The sequence below is a fragment of the Vipera berus genome, assembly GCF_964194415.1.
Source record: "Vipera berus genome assembly, chromosome: W".
NCBI lineage: Eukaryota > Metazoa > Chordata > Lepidosauria > Squamata > Viperidae > Vipera > Vipera berus.
The window spans coordinates 72585261-72607447 of record NC_138210.1 but is presented as its reverse complement, the minus strand read 5'-3'; the positions used below and the strand labels follow the sequence as shown (position 1 = coordinate 72607447).

At 45.3% G+C, this 22187-nt stretch overlaps 1 protein-coding gene across 1 annotated transcript in view; it reads left to right on the top strand.

Moving 5' to 3' along the window:
- Window positions 1-22187, top strand: part of LOC308676188 (myosin-7) — a 49948-nt gene that overhangs the window by 8811 nt on the left and 18950 nt on the right. The window contains exons 7-20 of the mRNA XM_081341952.1: window positions 1125-1239; window positions 2692-2784; window positions 2891-2954; window positions 3091-3189; window positions 6602-6705; window positions 7184-7322; window positions 9754-9872; window positions 10955-11104; window positions 12101-12271; window positions 13626-13935; window positions 17323-17399; window positions 18650-18737; window positions 19593-19710; window positions 20603-20726. Coding sequence (XP_081198078.1) covers window positions 1125-1239; window positions 2692-2784; window positions 2891-2954; window positions 3091-3189; window positions 6602-6705; window positions 7184-7322; window positions 9754-9872; window positions 10955-11104; window positions 12101-12271; window positions 13626-13935; window positions 17323-17399; window positions 18650-18737; window positions 19593-19710; window positions 20603-20726 — 1771 coding nt within the window. The remainder of the gene's footprint in view (window positions 1-1124; window positions 1240-2691; window positions 2785-2890; window positions 2955-3090; window positions 3190-6601; window positions 6706-7183; window positions 7323-9753; window positions 9873-10954; window positions 11105-12100; window positions 12272-13625; window positions 13936-17322; window positions 17400-18649; window positions 18738-19592; window positions 19711-20602; window positions 20727-22187) is intronic.

Sequence of the window (22187 nt, the reverse complement as noted above, 5' to 3'; positions counted from 1 at the left end):
AACCCCCCTGGAACTTCTGTTCCATTTTGATTGGGGGATTGTCTCCTTCTCATAGTGAAACTAAAGTGGTTTTTCTTCAGTCTTTGACCTAGCAGGAAGCTATAGGGACACAACATGGGATAGGATAGGATAGGATAGGATGGGATGGGACGGGACGGGACGGAACGGAACAGAACAGAACAGAACAGAACAGAATAGGAATTGGAATGGAATGGAATGGAAGAGAAGAGAAGAGAAGAGAAGAGAAGAGAAGAGAAGAGAAGAGAAGAGAAGAGAAGAGAAGAGAAGAGAAGAGGAATTGGAATAGAATAGAATAGAATAGAACGGAACGGAAAGGAACAGAATAGAATAAAATAATATTACAATGGAACAGAACAGAACAGAACAGAACAGAACAGAACAGGAATAGAATAGAATGGAATGGAATGGAATGGAATGGAATAGAATAGAATAGAATAGAATAGAATAGAATAGAATAGAATAGAATAGAATAGAATAGAATAGAATAGAATAGAATAGAATAGAATAGAATAGAATAGAATAGAATAGAATAGAATAGAATAATATTAGAATGGAACAGAAGAGAACAGAAGAATAGAACAGAACAGAACAGAACAGAACAGGAATAGAATAGAATAGAATAGAATAGAATAGAATAGAATAGAATAGAATAGAATAGAATAGAATAGAATAGAATAGAATAGAATAGAATAGAATAGAATAGAATAGAATAGAATAGAATCTGGAAGGGACCTTGGAGGTCTTCTAGTCCAGCCCCCTGTCCAGCAGGAGAACCTACACCATCTCAGACAAGTGACTGCCCAGGTTAAGCCCACATAAAAGAGAAGAATTGGTAGGATCAACTTAAGACCACAGTTGACCCTCCAACCTTCTGTTATTAAGTGAATTTTGCCTCAAGTATTAAGTGAATCGCTGCGGTTGTTAAGTGGGTCACACTGTCGTTAAGTGAATCCGGCTGCCCCCACCCTGCCCAGATCAAGTTTGCTTGTCAGGAAGCTGCCTAGGCAGGTCGCCACTGGTGATCTGATTTACGTCCATGCAAAAGCTGTCCCATAAATCAGGCATTAATTAAGATTGTGTTGGTTTTTTTCCCCTCCCTGTAGCGGAGAATCCGGTGCTGGGAAGACTGTGAATACCAAGCGGGTCATTCAATATTTTGCAGTCATCGCTGCGATTGGTGATCGTAGCAAGAAAGAACAAGCGGCCGCAACGGGGAAGGTGAGCATCCAATTGGGCGGCGTTATGTTAACCTTGAGAAGTTTAAGACAGACGGCTGGACTTCAGCTCCCAGAATTCCCCATCCAGCATGGCGGGATGCCCAGGTTGGACACCCCTAGTTCAATAATTCAGACGATTGGATCCTAAACCTGGGCAACTTGAAGAGTTAAGTCTTGTGGACTTCAACTCCCAGAATTCCCCAGCCAGCCATGCTGGCTGGGGAATTCTGGGAGTTGAAGTCCACCTGAAAAACACTGCTATACAGTTACATATTTAAAGCTGGGCTACATGTTACACCACTTGTAATCAACCAGATGCTACTTCTATTAATCCTAAGCAGATAGCCCAGTAGTAAGGGCTATTAATTAATAATTAATTAATTAATTGGTATTAATCAGAGCAATTAATTGGTATTAATCAGAGCAATCACTTAATCAGTATTAATCAGAGCAATTAATTGATATTAATCAGAGCAATCACTTAATTGGTATTAATTAGAACAATTAATTAGTATTAATTTGAACAATTAATTAGTATTAATTAGAACAATTAATTAGTATTAATTAGAACAATTAATTAGTATTAATTAGAACAATTAATTAGTATTAATTAGAACAGTGGTGGCCTCTGGTTATCTTGCACTAAGACTTCCAACCCTCCTTAGAATATATAGAACAGGGGGTCTTCCAACTTGGCCCTTTTATGACTTGTGGACCAACTCCCAGAATTCTTGAGGCAGGGCACGCTGGCTGAGGAATTCTGGGAGTTGTATTCCAAAAGTCATAAAAGGGCCAAGTTTGAAGACCCCCTGATACAAAATAGCAAAGTTGGAAGGGACCTTGGAGGTCTTCTAGTCCAACCTGCTATACCATTCCAGACAAATGGTTGTCCAATCTCTTCTTCAAAACTTCCAGTGTTGGAGCACCCACAACTTCTGGAGGCAGGTTGTTCCACTGGTTAATTGTTCTCACACTCAGGAAGTTCCTCCTTAGTTCTAGGTTGCTTCTCTCCTTGACTAGTTTCCATCCGTTGCTTCTTGTCCTGCCCTCAGGCGCTTTGGAGAATAGCTTGACTGCCTCTTCTTTGGGGAAGCCCCTGAGATACTGGAACACTGCTATCCTGTCCCACCTCGTCCTTCTCTTCATTAAACTGGACACACCCAATTCCAGCAACGGTTCTTCATATGTTTTAGCCTCCAGTCCCCTGATCCTCTTCGTTGCTCTTCTCTGCACCCTTTCCAGAGTCTCAACACCTTTTTTTTAATCTTTATCTTGTTCTAATGCAGGGGTCTTCAGTCTTGGCCCTTTTTATATTGACTTGTGGACTTCAACTCCCAGAATTCCTGAGGCAGGCACGCTGGCTGAGGAATTCTGGGAGTTGAAGTCCACAAGTCACAAAAGGGCCAAGACTTGAAGACCCCTGGTCTAATCCTTCCACCCCACCCATCCACAGGGCACCTTGGAAGATCAAGTCATCCAAGCCAACCCAGCTCTGGAGGCCTTCGGCAACGCCAAGACTCTAAGGAACGACAACTCCTCTCGCTTTGTAAGTATGGATGCAAGGAGAAGGTGTGTCCTTCTTGGGATACCACCACGTCTAACCTTTGCAAACCTTCTACCTGCTCTCAGTCCATTTCTCCTTTCTTCTTCAGGGTAAATTCATCCGCATCCATTTTGGGGCGACAGGCAAGCTGGCGTCCGCCGACATTGAAACCTGTGAGTGTCGAGTTTCCAGAATTCTCAAATCTTTGATGGATTCTTTGCAAGTTCTTGGATTGTTCTTCTGGACTTTTCCCGCTTGTTCACCCTCTCGGCATCTTTGTCGTTCTCCGCTTTTCCATCTTCTTTTCAGATCTCCTGGAAAAGTCCAGGGTCATCTGCCAGCTGAAGTCGGAGAGGAATTATCACATCTATTACCAGATCTTGTCCAACAAGAAGCCGGAGCTACTGGGTGAGTTTTGCTCCATGAATTATCCCACCAAAGCTTCCTTCGGACCAGTCCCAAATTTTGGTGCATTGTTTTCGAGGTTCAGATGAACCTGTCCCAAAACGGGTTCAGATAAACTACATCTCTCCCACCTTGACCTTGTACAGGTCTGAAGGGTTCATATATTTGAAGTCAGGAAGGCTTCGTTGAGCCCAGGTTGGCGAATAATAATAATAATAATAATAATAATAATAATAATAATAATAATAATAATAATAATAATAATAATAATAATAATAATAATAATAATAATAGAAGAAGAAGAAGAAGAAGAAGAAGAAGAAGAAGAAGAAGAAGAAGAAGAAGAAGAAGAAGAAGAAGAAGAAGTAGTAGTTGGAAGGGACCTTGGAGGTCATCTAGTCCAATCCCCTGCTAAGGCAGGAAACCCTCTACCATTTCAGACAAATGCCTGTCCAGTCTCTTCTTAAAAACTTCCAGTGTTGGAGCATTCACCGCTTCTGGAGGCAGGTTGTTCCACTGGTTAGTTGTTCTAACTGTCAGGAAGTTTCTCCTTAGTTCTAGGTTGCTTCTCTCCTTGACTAGTTTCCATCCGTTGCTTCTTGTCCTGCCTTCAGGGGCTTTGGAGAATAGCTTGACTGCCTCTTCTTTGGGGCAGCCCCTGAGATATTGGTACACTGCTATCATGTCCCCCCTCACCCTTCTCTTCGTTAAAGTAGACATACCCAATTCCAGCAACCGTTCCTTATATTTCTTTTAGCCTCCAGTCCCCCAATCATCTTTGTTGCTCTTCTCTGTGCTCTTTCTAGAGTCTTGGTCTCGTTGAGTTGGCCCTTCTTCTTCTAGTTACTATTAATCAGATTTTCTTGAGCTGAATTGTGTCGCTCTTCACTAGTTCCACTTGATTGTGCTGGGACTTTCCCATCCTTATTAAGACCAAAGAAGACTTGATCGGACTACTGCTTGATGCCTTGATCCACTTAGTCTGAAGTTCATCTTTGTCTCCAACGTCGAAGACCCGGTTGATAACGGGAGATTCTCCTTTACATCCAAAGAATTGAGAATACCGTACCTGATCTTGTGGGCTCCTGGATGCTCTCTGAGTGTGGTTGTAAGAGAGCAAAAACAACAACAACAACAACAACCCCTCCCTTCTAGCAGTGATGAGGATACCTGGTGGGATCATGAGATGTCTGCCAGAAAACAGCCAAGCTCAGAGGAGACTCCACAGTCCTCCTCCTCCCCCCTTCGCGTCCTTCTCCTCTTCCTCCTCCCCCCTCCTCCCCCTTCTCTCCTCCACTCCACAAACCCCACTCCTTTCTAGCACTGATGATGTTACCCAGCTGGGTCATGAAACATCTGCAAGGAAACAAGCAAGCTCAGAGGATTCCACAGTCCTCCTCCTCCTCCTCCTCCCCTTCTCCTCCTCCTCCTCCCCTTCTCCTTCTTATCCTTCTCTTCTTCCCACTCCTCTCTTTTTCTCCTCCACTCCACAAACCCCTCCTCCCTTCCAACACTGATGAAGTTACCTAGTTGGGTCATGAAACATCTGCAAGGAAACAGGCAAGCTCAGAGGATTCCACAGTCGTCGTCGTCGTCCTCCTCCTCCTCCTCCTCCTCCTCCTCGTCCTCCTCCTCCTCCTCCTCCTCCTCGTCCTCGTCCTCCTCCTCCTTCTCCTTGTCATCATCATCGTCCTCCTCCTCCTCCCTTCTTTTCATCCTTCTCTTCCTCCCACTCCTCTCTTTTTCTCCTCCACTCCACAAACCCCACTCCCTTCTAGCTCTGATGATGTTAGCTAGTTGGGCCACGAAACGTCTACCAGAAAACAACCAAGCTCAGAGAGCACCAAACCCAGGCTACAGATTATTATTCTCTCCTCTCCATACCTGGTCTCCTCTGTGGTGACGCTTGTATTCCAAAACAGCCTCTTCCTGTGAAACGCAAGTGGTGGCCATGATTGTTGAAGAGCTCTCTCCGAGAACGTAGGACAGCTTGTTCTGATTGCACGAGAGGGTTTTTCATTGTTCGATCGTCAGCTCTTTTGAGATTTACGGCAGGGCTTTTCAACCTTTTTACCCACTGGACCACTTTTAGGATATGGCAACGTCCGAGGACCACCAGTCGACTAGCAAGGGGTCAAAAACTTGATGACCAAAAAAAAAAAGGAAAAAAGTGATGAAGTACAGGTAGTCCTCGACTTACAACAGTTGGCTTAGTGACCGTTTGAAGTTACAATGGCCCTGAATAAAGGGCCCCCCAAGCCACAGCCGAGCAAGACATCTGCCTGCCCGCCCGGTGCCACTCTTCCTCCTGTCCGAGGTTTTCATGGTTGTGAGCATTTCTGTTGAGGATTGGCAGCGGGGGTGGGTGGGTGAGGTCGGTTTTTTATTCCCCCTCCCTCTGTTGGGTGGTTGCCGCAGGTTTTGGTCACTTCACATGACCCTGGGACACTGTGACCGTCATCAATATGAATCAGTTGCCAAGCATCTGAATGTAAATCACAAGACCCTGGAGATGCTGCAACATTCCAGCTGATCGGCGCTTCTTCTGGGCTCAGCAGAAACACCGGGATCAGTGCCGAGCTCCAAATGGATCCTGGCGCTGATCCTGGCACTTCCACTGAGCCCCGACAGCCCTGCAGCTCCAGCCGTCTCTCGCTCAGGCTTGTGCGGTGCTGCCACCGGTTCAGCTCCTTCCCCTCCCCTGCTACCACTTTTCTAGGATGGTCACGTACCACCTGCCAGATGCCAATGTACCACAGGTGGTACCCGTACCGCCGGTTGAAAAGCCCTGATTTACAGCATTGGGAAAGTGCCATTTGCATTTCAGAGCCGTCCTTTTGACCTCTTCTGGTGATGGAAGAACCACTGAAGAAGAGAAGATTTGGCCATGTTGTGTCAATGCCTGGCTTCTACCATCTTCTACTAGTAATGGTGTTCAAAGCCCTACATGGCATGGGTCCGGAGTACCTTAGGGAGCACCTGCGGCCGGCGTCAACTTCCCTCCGCCCTGTGCGCTCCCACAGAGAGGGCCTCCTCAGGGTGCCATCGGTCAGAGAATGCCGATTGGTGGCCCCCAGGGGGAGATCCTTCTCTGTGGGCGCCCCGGTGCTATGGAATCAGTTACCGGTTGAGCTCCGGATGGCGCCCGATGTTCGCTTCTTTCGCTGCGATCTAAAAACATATTTGTTTGAACAAGCCGGCCTGGCCTAATGGGGGATTGGTGGGGTTTTTATTGTATTTCATTGGGGTCTTTTTTAACTATGTATTAATTGTTTTTAATGGGCATTTATTTAATTATTTTTTAACTTTTGTAATTCTGTTTTTTATTCTTGCCCTGTTCACCGCCCTGAGTCCTTCGGGAGAAGGGCGGTATAGAAATATTAATAAATTAAATTAAATCTCTTTCTCTTTCCAGATATGCTGTTGGTCACCAACAATCCTTACGACTACGTCTTTATCTCCCAAGGAGAGACCACGGTGCCCTCGATCGATGATGCAGAGGAACTGTTAGCAACTGATGTGAGTTGTTGAGGGCAGAGTAATATTCTACGCGTTCTCCAGCTTGGCTACTAGATCAGGGGTCTCCAACCTTGCCAACTTGAAGACCTGTGGACTTCAAATCCCAGAATTCCCCATCGAGCACGGCTAGATGCCCAGACTGGACACCTCTAGTTCAATAATTCAGACTATTGGACCCCTGAACCTGGGCAACGTGAAGACCTGAGACTTATGGACTTCAGCTCCCAGAATTCTCCAGCCAGCATGGCTGGCTGGGGAATTCTAGGAGTTGAAGTCCACAAGTCTTCAAATTGCCAAAGTTGGACGCCCTTAGTTCAAGATATTTTGGACTATTGAACCCTGAACCCATGGGACTTGTAGTCCAACCTACATCTGAGAAGCCCGAGACTGGAGATCAATTTGCTGGAATTGAATAGCTGGCTTTTGGTTGAGCTTGGGGAGATACTCGTCAACTATTTTTTGTTCCCTCCAAACCCAGAATGCCTTCGACATCTTGGGCTTCACGCAGGAGGAGAAGAACTCCATCTACAAGTTGACGGGGGCCATCATGCACTACGGCAACATGAAATTCAAGCAGAAGCAGCGGGAAGAACAGGCTGAGCCTGATGGCACGGAAGGTCAGGCGAAGAAATGACCATGCCCACCCAATTATCCATAGGAGAAATAATCTTGCAAAGATTTATTAATACACGGTTAACGATAAAACGGACGCCGGCAATCCTCCACTTAACGAGACAGTTAAGTGAGTGGCGTCCCATTTGACGACCTTCTTTGCCACAGCCGTTCAGCGAATCTGGCGTTCCCCCCCCACCCCTTGACGTTGCAGGCCAGAAGGTCACAAAAGGGGATTATATGACCCCAGGAACGCTGCAACCGCTGCAACCGTCATAAATGCATATGGGCAGGAAATTACTCCTTTCTAGGTTGATTACTCTCCATCCATTGCTTCTCATGCTCTTCTCCATCCCTCCATTCCTCACCCAAGACCCCAGGAACCCCTCAAGCAATGTTTCTCAACCTTGGCAACTTGAAGATGGGTGGACTTCCAACCTGGGTGACGTGAAGATGGGTGGACTTCAACTCCCAGGGTTCCCCAGCCAGCTAAGCTGGCTGGGGAACCCTGGGAGTTGAAGTCCACCCATCTTCACGTCACCCAGCTTGAGGAACACTGCTCTAAAGTAAGGAACTGTGATAACTCCCAGCTAGTATTTTGCAAAATGTCTACTTCGGATCTTGGGAAGCAAGAATTGGAAACGCCAAAGTTTCCGCGTCTACGTTCTCCTCTCCTCTGTGGTTTTAAAGATGTCCAGGTGGAGATCTTCAGGCAGGCAACTCCATGTTTCGGTCCTCCAAAACGTGTGTCAAAAAACCCCAGAACATTCAGCCCACTTTCTGTTGACAAGCACGTTTTTTTTTACGGATTGGGTCTTGCAACTACAACAAGCTGGCAATCAACCACTCGAGTCCCCTTTCCAACCGGTCCACCCTATGCAATAGCGGTGGATATCTGTAGCTTAAGATACAGGAGGATCTGGACAGACTCGAACACTGGGCGCTATCTAACAAAATGAAATTCAGTGGTGAAAAAAGTAAGGTTCTACATTTAGACAGGAAAAATCAAACGCACAGGTATAGTATAGGTGGTACCTTGCTCGATAGTAGTAACTGTGAGAGGGATCTCGGAGTCCTAGTGGACAATCCCTTAAATAGGAGCCAGCCGTGTGCTGCAGCTGCCAAAAAAGCCAACACAGTGCTAGGCTGCATTAACGGAGGGATAGAATCAAGATCAGGTGAGGTGTTACTACCACTTTACAATGCCTTGGTAAGGCCACACCTGGAATACGGCATCCAGTTTTGGTCACCACGATGTAAAAAAGATGTTGAGACTCTGGAAAGAGTACAGAGAAGAGCAACAAAGATGATCGGGGGACTGGAGGCTAAAACATATAAGGAACGATTGCTGGAATTGGATATATCTAATTTAATGAAGAGAAGGACGTGGGGGGGGGGACAGGATAGCAGTATTCCAATATCTCAGGGGCTGCCCCAAAGAAAAGGGAGTCAAGCTATTCTCCAAAGCACCAGAAGGCAGGACAAGAAGCAATGGATGGAAACTCATCAAGGAGAGAAGCAACCTAGAACTAAGGAGAAACTTCCTGACAGTTAGAACAATTAACCAGTGGAACCACCTGCCTCCAGAAGCTGTGAATGCTCCAACACTGGAGGTTTTAAGAAGAGACTGGACAGCCATTTGTCTGAAATGGTGGAGGGTTTCCTGCCTGAGCAGGGGGTTGGACTAGATGACCTCCAAGGTCCCTTCCAACTTTATTATTATGATTATGATTATTATGGGGGTGAAGTTTTGTCCTCCGAGCTTGTGGGTTGGTTTCCCGAATGGTTCGTTAACCAGGGTAGGCAGACGTTTACGGGACGTCCGTATCAGTGTGCTTCTGTTTATAAGGGCCTGAGGTGTGGGTGTGTCAAGTGAGGCTCTTGTCCAAAACAAGAACGTTAGGGTTTTAATGGGTTTTATATTGTGATTGTTTTAATTGGGCAATTATTTAATCCTTTTTTAACTTTTGTATTTCTATTTATATGCCCTGTTCACCGCCCTGAGTCCTCCAGGAGAAGGGCGGTATATAAATTTAATAAATAAATAAATAAATAAATAAATAAATAAATAAATAAATAAATAAATAAACCGCACAGTCAGGCAGAGACAGCACGGACCCTCACCATCTTGGGCAATCCCCTCCCCGTCTCCCACCAGTTCAGCTCCCAATGACCCCATCGCAAGACCCATCACAAGCCTCTCACTGACGTCTCGCACCTGACCCATTACCTCTCTTGACACACCCACACCTGAAGCCCTTATAAACAGAAGAACGTCGACATTGACATCCCCTAAAAACTCCGCTGAAGACGTTTTCTAGCCCGGTAACGCAACGTTCGGAAGCCGACCCACAAATCGGACGGTGAACCTTCACCCCATCTTCTTTAACCCAAGAGATGGGCTTCTGCTGAAAATCCCCATCCTGGCTCTTGCAGAAGCTGACAAGTCGGCGTACCTGATGGGACTGAACTGCGCAGACCTCCTCAAGGGACTTTGTCACCCGAGGGTCAAAGTGGGGAACGAGTACGTCACCAAAGGGCAAAATGTCCAACAGGTAAGAATTCCACCTGTCGAGAGAACGGGGGGGGGGGGGCGGGGAAACAAACCCCAAAGTCTTGGTCCAAACTCTCAGAAGAAAAATAAAGAAGGACCCAGTTGTCAAATTTGGGCTCAGCCTGGACATATAATTTCTTTGATTTCTTTCTTTCTTTCTTTTTTTTAAATGTGGCGAGATGTTCTTATGCACACGTCCCCAGGCAGGCTCAGATTGTCTTCTTGGGTGTCTAATTCAAATTCCTTGTGCGTCTAATCATACTTGGCCAATTAAGTATTCTATTCTATTCTATTCTATTCTATTCTATTCTATTCTATTCTATTCTATTCTATTCTATTCTATTCTATTCTATTCTATTCTATTCTATTCCTTATTTTTATTCTATTCTATTCCTTATTTTACTATTCTATTCTATTCTATTCTATTCTATTCTATTCTACTCTACTCTACTCTACTCTACTCTACTCTACTCTACTCTACTCTACTCTACTCTACTCTATTCTATTCTATTCTATTCTATTCTATTCTATTCTATTCTATTCTATTCTATTCTTATTCTTATTCTTCTATTCCATTCCGTTCCAATTCCTATTCTATTCTATTCTATTCTATTCTATTCTATTCTATTCTATTCTATTCTATTCTATTCTATTCTATTCTATTCTATTCTATTCTATTCTATTCTTATTCTTATTCTTCTATTCCATTCCGTTCCAATTCCTATTCTATTCTATTCTATTCTATTCTATTCTATTCTATTCTATTCTATTCTATTCTATTCTATTCTATTCTATTCTATTCTATTCTATTCTATTCTATTCCATTCCTTATTTTATTATTTTACTCTATTCTATTCTATTCTATTCCATTCCTTATCATTTCATTCCATATATTCTATTCTATTCTATTCTATTCTATTCTATTCTATTCTATTCTATTCTATTCTATTCTATTCTATTCTATTCTATTCTATTCTATTCTATTCTATTCTATTCTATTCTATTCTATTCTTGTTGAGCTTTGCCAAAGAATTTAGGAAGGGAACAAGCTTTGTCTCCCCATAACTTCCATTTCCTCCATAGGTGTGCTACTCCACTGGTGCTCTGTCCAAGGCTGTCTATGAGAGGATGTTCATCTGGATGGTCATGAGAATCAACTGCACCCTGGAAACTAAGCTGCCCCGACAGTATTTCATTGGGGTGTTGGATATTGCTGGCTTTGAGATCTTTGATGTGAGTCATTCCTTCTTGAGTCGTGGGTTTGTTTTGTTTACTTGATGTATCAACCTTCTCCAAGTTGCTTCTCCAATGTGTTGGGACTGCAGTGCTCGGAGTTTCCCAGGCAGCAACTGGGTAGAAGTTGAGATAGATGGATGGATGGATGGATGGATGGTGCCCCCATCTTGGTTTTTGGACCAAAGGCCATCTTGTTGAGCTTTTACCATTCACCCATCCATCCATCTTTCCATTCTTCTAACCCCCCCAGCCATTCCCCCATCTATTCATTCATCCATTCCTCCCTGACTTCGTCCCATCCATCCATCCATCCATCCATCTTTCCACCCTCCATCCATCCTTCCCTCCATCCATCTCTCCTTCCTTCCTTCCTTCCTTCCTTCCTTCCTTCCTTCCTTCCTTCCTTCCTTCCTTCCTTCCTTCCTTCCTTCCTCCTTCCCTTCCTCCTTTCCTCCTTCCCTTCCTTCCTTCCATTCACCCTTCTTTCCTTCCTTCCTGCCTTCCACTCACCCACCCATCTTTCCACCCACCCACCCACCCACCCATCCTTCCCTCCATCCATCTCTCCACCCTTCCTTCCTTTTCCTTCCTTCCTTCCTCCTTCCCTTCCTTCCTTCCACTCACCCTTCTTTCCTCCCTTCCTCCCTCCCTCCCTTCCTTCCACTCATTCACTTACCCATCCATCCATCCATCCTTCCTTTTCCTTTCTTCCACTTACCCAACCGTCCATCCATCTATCCATCATCCTCCCTTCCTCCCTCCCTCCCTCCCTTCCTTCCACCCACCCACCCACCCACCTATCCATCTTTCCATTATTCATCCCTCCCTCCCTCCCTCCATCTACCCACCCTTCCTTCCTCCCTCCCTAATTTCCTGGAGCCTTGACCTAACTGTAGTGGTCCCTGCTGAAAAAAAGAAAAAAAAAGTCTGATCTTCTGGAGATGCTCACCTGCACGAAGGTCCATAACTTCCTTTCCCCTCCCCCCCCTCCAGTTCAACAGCTTTGAGCAGCTCTGCATCAACTTCACCAACGAGAAGCTCCAGCAGTTCTTCAACCACCACATGTTTGTGCTGGAACAAGAGGAGTACAAGAAGGAGGGCATTGAATGGGTCTTCATTGACTTCGGCATGGACCTCCAGGCCTGCATTGACCTCATTGAGAAGGTACCTCAGTCTTCTCCATGCGCCTTCCTTAAAATACCAACTTTCCTCATTCGTCCCTGATTCTGGCCAGTGGGTGGTGGCCCCCTCCAGAGCCAGGAGGAAATCTTATTGAAGGAGTTCACAGTTCCATATTGAAGTGATAAGATGGATCGCAAGTTGGGCTAGTAGTTCTCAAACGTTTTTAGGGTCAACATCAAGCTACTCATCTGAATAACGTCTTCGGTCAAAATGAAAATTTTTAGTAAGGCATAGAGTCAAAGAGTCAGAGCAATGTATGAACTCTTGCAGGGGTTTCTCCCCAGAATGAGAGGTCTCCGTTTAATAAACTTTGGTCCAGTGGCCATGATTTAACTTAAACGAGATTGGCTGGAGCCATTTCCCCTTCGTTTTCGGTTGCCACAGAATTGGGAGGAGTGTTTTAACTTAGACATAACAATAAATTGTTCTGTGGGAACCAAGGTCATCGCTAGCTGCATTTTGATGGGCTGTATATTTTGTTAGAAAGACCGGGCAAGTAATTAATTGGTCTCATCTATCGGAACCATGACGTTAACCTTTTTACACATCTTGTTAACAGAATAACAGAATTGGAAGGGACTTTGGAGGTCTTCTAGTCCAGCCCACTGCCAAAGCAGAAAACTCTATACCATTTCAGACAAAAGTTTGTTCAATTTCTTCGTAAAAGCCTCCAGTGTTGGAGCACCCACAACTTCTGAAGGCAAGCCGTTCCACTGGTTAATCATTCTCGCTGTTAGAAATTTTTCCCTTAGTTCCAGGTTGTTTCTCTCCTCGATTAGTTTCCATCTTGTCCTGCCTTCAGGTCTTTTGGAGAATAGCTTGAGTCACTCTTCTTTGCGGCAGCCCCTAAAACACTGGACCATTGTTATAATGTCACCCCTAGTCCTTCTTTTCATACCTAATTCCCGCAACTGTTCTTCATAGGTTTTAGCCTCCAGCCCCTTAATCATCTTTGTTGCTCTCCTCTCCACTCTTTCCAAAATCTCAGCATCTTTTTTTATAGCGTGGTGACCAAAACTGGATGCAGTGTTCCAAGTGTGGCCTTACCAGGGCATTACAGAGCGCTATTAACACTTCACATGAGATTTCTTAACTGGGAGAACAATTAACCAGTGGCACAGAAGTTCTGGGTGCTCCATCAGTGGAGGCTTTTAAGAAGAGATTGGACAGCCACGTGTCCGAAATCGTATATGGTCTCCTGCTCAAGGAGCTTCCAGCTCTGCTCTGACGTGATCTTGATTCTGTCCCTCTGTTAGCGCTGCTCACGTTAACCCTTGGTGAGATATTGAAGGACAGACCTTCTCCGTCATAATACCTTGGTCTTCTTCTTCTCCAGCCCATGGGCATCATGTCCATCCTTGAAGAGGAGTGCATGTTCCCCAAGGCCACCGACATGACCTTCAAGGCCAAGCTGTACGATAACCACCTGGGCAAGTCGGCCAATTTTTGCAAAGCACGGGCCATCAAAGGGAAACCCGAGGCACACTTTGCCTTGATGCACTACGCCGGCACCGTGGACTACAATATCATTGGCTGGCTCCAGAAGAACAAGGACCCTCTCAACGAAACGGTGGTGGGCCTCTACCAGAAGTCAGCTCTGAAGCTCCTGGCCAACCTGTTTGCCAACTACGCTGGAGCCGATGCACGTAAGAAATAACCCTTTGAGATTTTTAGAAATAGTCAGACTCCGCTTTGGATCAAGGCTGAGGCTCTGGAGGTGGTCAACGGTGTTAAGTATCTGGGGAGGGGTGTGTGTATGTGTGTGTGTGTGTGTGTGTGTGTGTGTGCATGCAGATCACTAACAATCTGACTTGTTCTCTTTGTACGTTGGCCTTAGTGAAGGGTGCAAGCCAGCGTTGGCATTTGCTGCATCGGGTGAGGAGAGCACCTTTCTCCTTCTGTCCTCGCCATTTTTTACAGAGGTGCGATTGAGAGCGTTGTAGCCAACTGCATCACGGTTTGGTTTGGGGGGTAGCAGAGCCTCAGATGGAAGGTCCGTGCAAAGAGTGGTGAGGACAGCTGAAAAGTTTATAGGAAGTTCACTTCCCCTTATTCAGGATACGGCTGATAAGCGCTACGTACTTAGAGCTCGGAGCATTGTTAGAGACCCCACTCACCGCCACTTCACAGTCTGTTTCTGTTGCTGCCCTCTACGAGGAGGTCTCAAAGTATTTATAGCAGGACTGTGATATTCTGCAACAGCTTTGTTCCCTATGCCATCCGTCTGGTGACGTCGCACGATTCGTTTTTCTCGCCATGTACAGTATATGTATACATCTAAACAAACTCTGTTGTTTCTCTGGGCCATATCAGAATCAGGATAACAGAGTTGGAAGGGATCTTGTAGGTCATCTAGTCCAACCCCACCCCCAAACAGGAGATCCTACACTATTTCTGACAGATGGCAGTCTTTTCTTGAAAGCTCCCAGTGATGAAGCTCCCACAACTTCAGAAGGCAGCCTGTTCCACTGGTTGATTGTTCTCACTGTCAGGAAATTTCTCCTTATTTCTAGGTTGAATCTCTCCTTGATCGGTGTGTGTGTGTGTGTGTGTGTGTGTGTGTGTGTGTGTACAGGTATAAGCATAATTATTGTAATTATTTTTGTCTTGTTTATGCAGTGTGCATGGGAGGTGGTGACAATAAAGTTATTATTATTCTAAACAAAAACAAATATGGGCATAGGGAGAAACAGAGAGGAGTTCCTGATGCCTTCAAACCACTTCCTGGTTTAGGAGATGAAGGCCAAGCCGAATTACCACAACTCAAGATCACGTGAAGTGTTAATACCACTTTATAAGGCCTCGGTAAGGCCACACTTGGAATACGGCGTCCAGTTTTGGTCACCATGATATAAAAAAGATGTTGAGACTCTAGAAAGAGTACAGAGAAGAGCAACAAATGTGTTTAGGGGACTGGAGGCTAAAACATATAAAGAACGTTTGCTGGAATTGGGAATGTCTGGTTTAATGAAGAGAAGGATGAGGGGGTGACATGATAGCAATCTTCCAGTATCTCAGGGGCTGCCCCAAAGAAGAGGGAGTCAAGCTATTCTCCAAAGCACCTGAAAGCAGGACAAGAAGCAATGGATGGAAACTAATCAAGGAGAGAAGCAACCTAGAACTAAGGAGAAACTTCCTGACAGTGAGAACAATTAACCAGTGGAACAACCTGCCTCCAGAACTTGTGAATGCTCCAACACTGGAAGTTTTTAAGAAGAGACTAGACAGCCATTTGTCTGAAACGGTATAGGGTTTCTTGCCTGAGCAGGAGGTTGGACTAGATGACCTCTAAGGTCCCTTCCAACTTTATTATTATTATTATTATTATTATTATTATTATTATTATTATTATTATTATTATTATTATTATTATTATTATTATTATTTATTATTATTATTATCACCATCATCATCATCCGCCCTCAGAGTAGGGAGTGTGGTAGCCAGTGTGACTCTATGGAACGTGGGATGGGTCCTGACCAGGGGATAGGCAACCTTGGCTCTTTTATGACTCGTGGACTTCAACTCCCAGAATTCCTGAGCCAGCCACGCTGAGGGGAACGGGAGAGGTTTCCAAGCTGAGCCATGGCTGGCTCAGGAATTCTGGGAGTTGAAGTCCATGAGTCATGAAGGGGCCAAAGTTTCCCTCATGCTAGCTGAGGAATTCTGGGAGTTGAAATCCACGAGTCATGAAGGAGCCAAAGTTTCCCTCATGCTGGCTCAGGAATTCTGGGAGCTGAAGTCCACGAGTCATGAAGGAGCCAAAGTTTCCCTCATGCTGGCTCAGGAATTCTGGGAGCTGAAGTCCACGAGTCATGAAGGAGCCAAAGTTTCCCTCATGCTGACTCAGGAATTCTGGGAGTTGAAGTCCACGAGTCATGAAGGGGCCAAAGTTTCCCTCACGCTGGCTGAGGAATTGTGGGAGTTGAAGTCCACAAGTCATAAAAGAGCCCAGGTTACCAACCCCTGGTCTAGATTAAAGAGAGAGATGGGTTCAGATTCTGGATAAAGCACACTCGTTGCCCTTAGGAGAGCAGCGTGGCCTACCTCGCAGGGAGGGCTCTGATGAGGTTAACGGGAAGTGGTGACTTCCAGAGGTGTTTTTCCCAAAAGGCAACTGGATTTCCTTTCGCTTTCCATCCAAGCAGCTCCTTCGGTTCTGACTGGATGGTGGGGAACGGAAGGATTTATATTCTTTGCCAAATAGAATTATCTTTTCCTTCTATTCGTTTGGAAAAGCACCAGGTTAAAAAAAAAGTAAAATGAGGCAAGACTCACTTAGCAAGCTTCTCACTTAGCAACATACATTTCAGCCTCGGTTGTCGTCGAAGAGACTAGACAGCCATTTGCCTGAAATGGTATAGGGTTTCCTGCCTGAGCAAGGGGTTGGACTAGATGACCTCCAAGGTCCCTTCCAACTACTTCTTCTTCTTCTTCTTCTTCTTCTTCTTCTTCTTCTTCTTCTTCTTCTTCTTCTTCTTCTTCTTCTTCTTCTTCTTATTATTATTATTATTATTATTATTATTATTATTATTATTATTATTATTATTATTATTATTATTATTATTATTATTATTATTATTATCATTAGCTGAACACGCTGGGTGCCCAGGGCCCAAATTCTGATCACGTGACCGCAGGGAGGATGCGACGGCCATAAAAGCGAGGACTGTCCAGAAGTCCCTGTTACCCAGCCTCCTCGAAACTTTGAGCAGTCACTAAATGAAGGGTCCTAAGTTGAGGACCGCACGTTCAGCTAACGTAGGCCGAATGTCAGACCGTTGCCTCTGTCTTCTGGATTAAGTGGGTGGCTTTGCTTTTACCAATCCGTAAAAATATAACTTCGCCTTCCCTAGCAGTGGGTCCTCCAGATGTGGGGAATTCCACCCCACGTCTTCTCCAGCCAGCCCACCTTTGGGCCGGCTTTGAGATGATGGGAGTCGTAGTCCGAGAGTCAGCTTGCCAATAGCTGGAATCCACCGGGCTCCGAAGTTGCTCTTCAGCTAGATCCTTCTGCCTTTCTCTCCTCGCAGCGCTGGAGACCACCAAGGGGAAGACGATGCACAAGAAAAAGGGGTCTTCCTTCCAGACGGTGTCGGCCTTGCACAGGGTAAGGGGAGTCCAAAGGTTGGGGGGGGAAAGGGTCTTTCAAGGACCCTTCTCGGAGGGCGGGGGGTCATCTCGCTTTTACTGTTCCCTGTTTGCTCTGGACCGTGGACTTCCGTCCAGGCAGGCGTCGTCTGATCTCTTGTCAGCTGCGCCCAGGAGGAAACAAGGGGGCTGGGAGAAGGATGTCCCCCCCCTCTGGGGGTGGGGGGGCTGGGCAAAATCTAGGTGGCCCTTTCAATGGGGTCTCGGCCCATGCTGGTTCCTGCGGAGTTTGACTTCAGTGGGGATTATTGAAAAGATTCACACAAGGATTCTTTGCGGCGCCCGCCTTCCTTCCTTTCCTTCTTTCCTTCCTTCCTCCCTCCCTCCCCTCTTCTCCTTCCTTCCTTCCTTCCTCCCCTCTTCTCCTTCCTTCCTTCCTTCTTTCCTTCCTTCCTCTCTCCCTTCCTTCCTTCCTCCCTCCCCTCTTCTCCTTCCTTCCTTCCTCTCTCCCTCTCCTTTCCTCCCCTCCCTCTTCTTTCTTTCTTTCTTTCTTTCCTTCCTCCCTTCCGCCCTCTCCCCTCCTCTTCTTCCTTCCTCCCTCGTTCTCCTCTCCTCCCCTTCCCCTCCCCTCTTCTCCTTCCTTCCTTCCTTCCTCCCTTCCGCCCTCCTCTCCCGTCCTCTCCTTCCTTCCTCCCTCGTTCTCCTCCCCTTCCCCTCCCCTCTTCTCCTTCCTTCCTCCCTCCCTCCCTCCCTGTCCTTTCCTCCCCTCTTCTTCTTTTTTCCTTCCTTCCTCCCTCTCTTCCCCCTCCTCTACCCTCCTCTCTTCCTCCCTCCCTCCTTCTCCTCTCCTCCCCTCCCCTCTTCTCCTTCTCTTCCCTTCCCTTATCCATCCACCCCATCTGTTTATCTCCCTTCTTGCTTGCCTAATTGAATTTCTCCCCACCAACCTCTATACCAGGGGTCCCCAACCCGCCCCCCCTCCAGTCCATGCCAGCAACTGGTCCGCACAAGCAAGCAAAGCCCCATCCACAGGATGCAGGCAGCACACGAAACCAGACCCCATCCGGTCCGTGGAAAAACCTGTCTCCACAGAACTGGGTCCCTGATGCCCAAAAGCTTGGGGGGGGGCTTTGCTCTACACCACCTATTTTCATATTCCTTCCCTTTTCTCCTCCACCCTTCCTCTGCCCTTCCTCCGTTTTCTCCCCCAACCCATTAATCCTCTTTTCCCTCCAAACTGAAAACTCCCAACTTCTTCTTCTTCACCAGGAGAACCTCAACAAACTGATGACCAACCTCCGTTGCACCCACCCCCACTTTGTCCGTTGCATCATCCCCAACGAGACCAAGACCCCAGGTGAGACACACACCCCACACACACATCCCACCCTCGAGGGCCACCCGATTTATTGGTTACGTCCTCCTCTCACGGCCGCCCATTTTAATTTGGTAACGCTGGGCGGCCAACAATACATAAATCTAAGATACTGTAAGTACAGTCGTGAGGCATTGCAGTCGAGGATCCTAAAAAAAGAAAACCTGTTTCAGAGCTAAGGGCCGATCCCTTAAATAGGAGCCAGCCGTGTGCTGCAGCTGCCGAAAGAGCCAATGCAATCCTAGGCTGCATGAAGAGAGGGATAGCCTCAAGGTCACGTGAAGTTCAAGGACCGCTTTCTATTGAATTGGTAAGCCTTACGGGTAGCATCAGATTAGGAAAATGTCCTGGTTCCGACAGATGAAACTCTTCAACAGAACTTCGAGGCATCGTTTACCTTAAAGGATCTTTTATTCGAGTCGCCTAATATTGGCACTTACATAATCGAAGCCAAAAACTGAATTCCACATAGTATCCAAGCACAATTCCCTCCTCCAATTAACAGTCATAAATCACATTCCCCAATCAGCTTGAAGCGCGGACTTCCTCTCCAGCTCTCCAGCCTGCCAATTCTTTATCAGCTCTGGGCTCAGTAACCTTGATTCTCACCCTAAGTTTTGTGTTGTTATGTCTAGCTAGACTCTCATTCATATTCCCCCCCCTCCCAGCTTCATCTACAGGGAAAAAGATGGCTACATTTCCATCTGTTGTCAATGCAAAAACATCCGAGGTTAGCAGCATTGACAGAAAGCTCACCTCACCATCTTCCGATACTTCCTCAACGAGGACTAGCTTCTTAACTTTTGTACATGCCGGCTTTTTCTCCCTCTTCCCCAGGGATGATAGACAATCGCTTGGTCATGCACCAGCTGCGTTGTAACGGAGTGCTGGAAGGGATCCGGATCTGCCGGAAAGGATTCCCTAACCGGATCGTCTACGGGGATTTCCGGCAAAGGTAGGCCTGAACTTCACGAGTTTGGGGAGGGGCTTTCAAGACCCTTGGAAAAGTCAGACACCCCCCCCTCTCAAAAAAATAAAGAGAAAAAAACCACAATGACTTTTGTTTCTACTTGGAAACCACAACTGGACTTTGGGCTCGAGGGGGGAGGAAAACTGAAACTTTGATTTTGGGTTTTACCGATTAGATAGTTTGTTGTTATGGAAATGGCTACCTTAGCTCTTTTATGACTCGTGGACTTCAACTCCCAGAATTCCTGAGCCAGCCATGCTGAGGGGAAAGGGAGAGGTTTCCAAGCTGAGCCAGGCCGGCTGAGGAATTCTGGGAGTTGAAGTCCACAAGTCATGAAGGGGCCAAAGCTTCCTTCAGGCTGGCTCAGGAATTCTGGGAGTTGAAGTCCATGAGTCATAAAAGAGCCCAGGTTGCCTACCCCTGGTATTGGCAATCCTCAACTTATGACCACAATCGAGCCCCCCAATTTTTGTCACTAAGACATTTGTTAAGTGAATTTTGCCCCATTTTACGACCTTTCTTGTCACAGTGGTTAAATGAATCACTGCAGTGGTTAAATTAGCAACACAGTGATTAAGTGGATCTGGCTTCTTCCCCATTGACTCTGCTTGTCAGAAGGTCGCAAAAGAGGATCACGTAATCCCAGGACACTGTGACAGTCATAAATGTGAGTCAGTTGTCAAGCATCTGAATTTGGATCATGTGACCAGGCGGATGCTGCAACGCTCGTAAGTGTGAGAAATGGTTGTGAGTCCCTTTCGTCAGGGCTGTTGTAATGTTGAATGATCCCTAAGTGAAGGTTGTAAGTCGAGGACTACCTGCATTTGACACTGGATGAGAAGAGGAACTGACAGCCTTTCCTTCTTTTCCTTTTGAGGTACCGCATCCTAAACCCTGCGGCCATTCCGGAGGGTCAGTTCATCGACAGCCGGAAAGGGGCAGAGAAGCTTTTGACCTCTCTGGACATTGACCACAGCCAGTACAAATTTGGACACACCAAGGTGAGAGAAAACAGAACAGAACAGAACAGAATAGAATAGAATAGAGTAGAGTAATAAAATAAGGAATAGAATAGAATAGAATAGAATAGAATAGAATAGAATAGAATAGAATAGAATAGAATAGAATAGAATAGAATAGAATAGAATAGAATAGAATAGAATAGAATAGAATAGAATAGAATAGAATAGAACATTGACCACAGCCAGTACAAATCTGGAACACCAAGGTGAGAGAAAATAGAACAGAACAGAATAGAATAGAATAATAAAATAAGGAATGGAATGGAATGGAATGGAATGGAATGGAATGGAATGGAATGGAATGGAATGGAATGGAATGGAATAGAATAGAATAGAGTAAGGAATGGAATAGAATAAGAATAGAGCAGAACAGAACAGAACAGAACAGAACAGAAGAATAGAATAGAATAGAATAGAACAGAACATTGACCACAGCCAGTACAAATTTGGACACACCAAGGTGAGAGAAAACAGAACAGAACAGAACAGAACAGAATAGAATAGAACAATAAAATAAGGAATAGAATGGAATAGAATGGAATGGAATGGAATAGAATAGAATAGAATAGAGTAATAAAATAAGGAATAGAATAGAATAGAATAGAATAGAATAGAATAGAATAGAATAGAATAGAATAGAATAGAATAGAATAGAATAGAATAGAATAGAATAGAATAGAATAGAATAGAATAGAATAGAACATTGACCACAGCCAGTACAAATCTGGACACACCAAGGTGAGAGAAAATAGAACAGAACAGAACAGAATAGAATAATAAAATAAGGAATGGAATGGAATGGAATAGAATAGAATAGAATAGAATAGAATAGAGTAAGGAATGGAATAGAATAAGAATAGAGCAGAACAGAACAGAACAGAACAGAACAGAACAGAACAGAACAGAACAGAATAGAATAGAATAGAATAGAATAGAATAGAATAGAATAGAACAGAACATTGACCACAGCCAGTACAAATTTGGACACACCAATGTGAGAGAAAACAGAACAGAACAGAACAGAACAGAACAGAACAGAATAGAATAGAATAGAATAATAAAATAAGGAATGGAATGGAATAGAATAGAATAGAAGAGAAGAGAAGAGAAGAGAAGAGAAGAGAAGAGAAGAGAAGAGAAGAGAAGAGAAGAGAAGAGAACAGAACAGAACAGAACAGAATAGAATAGAATAGAATAGAATAGAATAGAATAGAATCTGGAAGGGACCTTGGAGGTCTTCTAGTCCACCCCCCTGTCCAGCAGGAGAACCTACACCATCTCAGACAAGTGACTGCCCAGGTTAAGCCCACATAAAAGAGAAGAATTGGTAGGATCAACTTAAGACCACAACTGACCCTCAAGCCTTCTGTTATTAAGTGAATTTTGCCTCAAGTATTAAGTGAATCGCTGCAGTTGTTAAGGGGATCGCGTGGTCGTTAA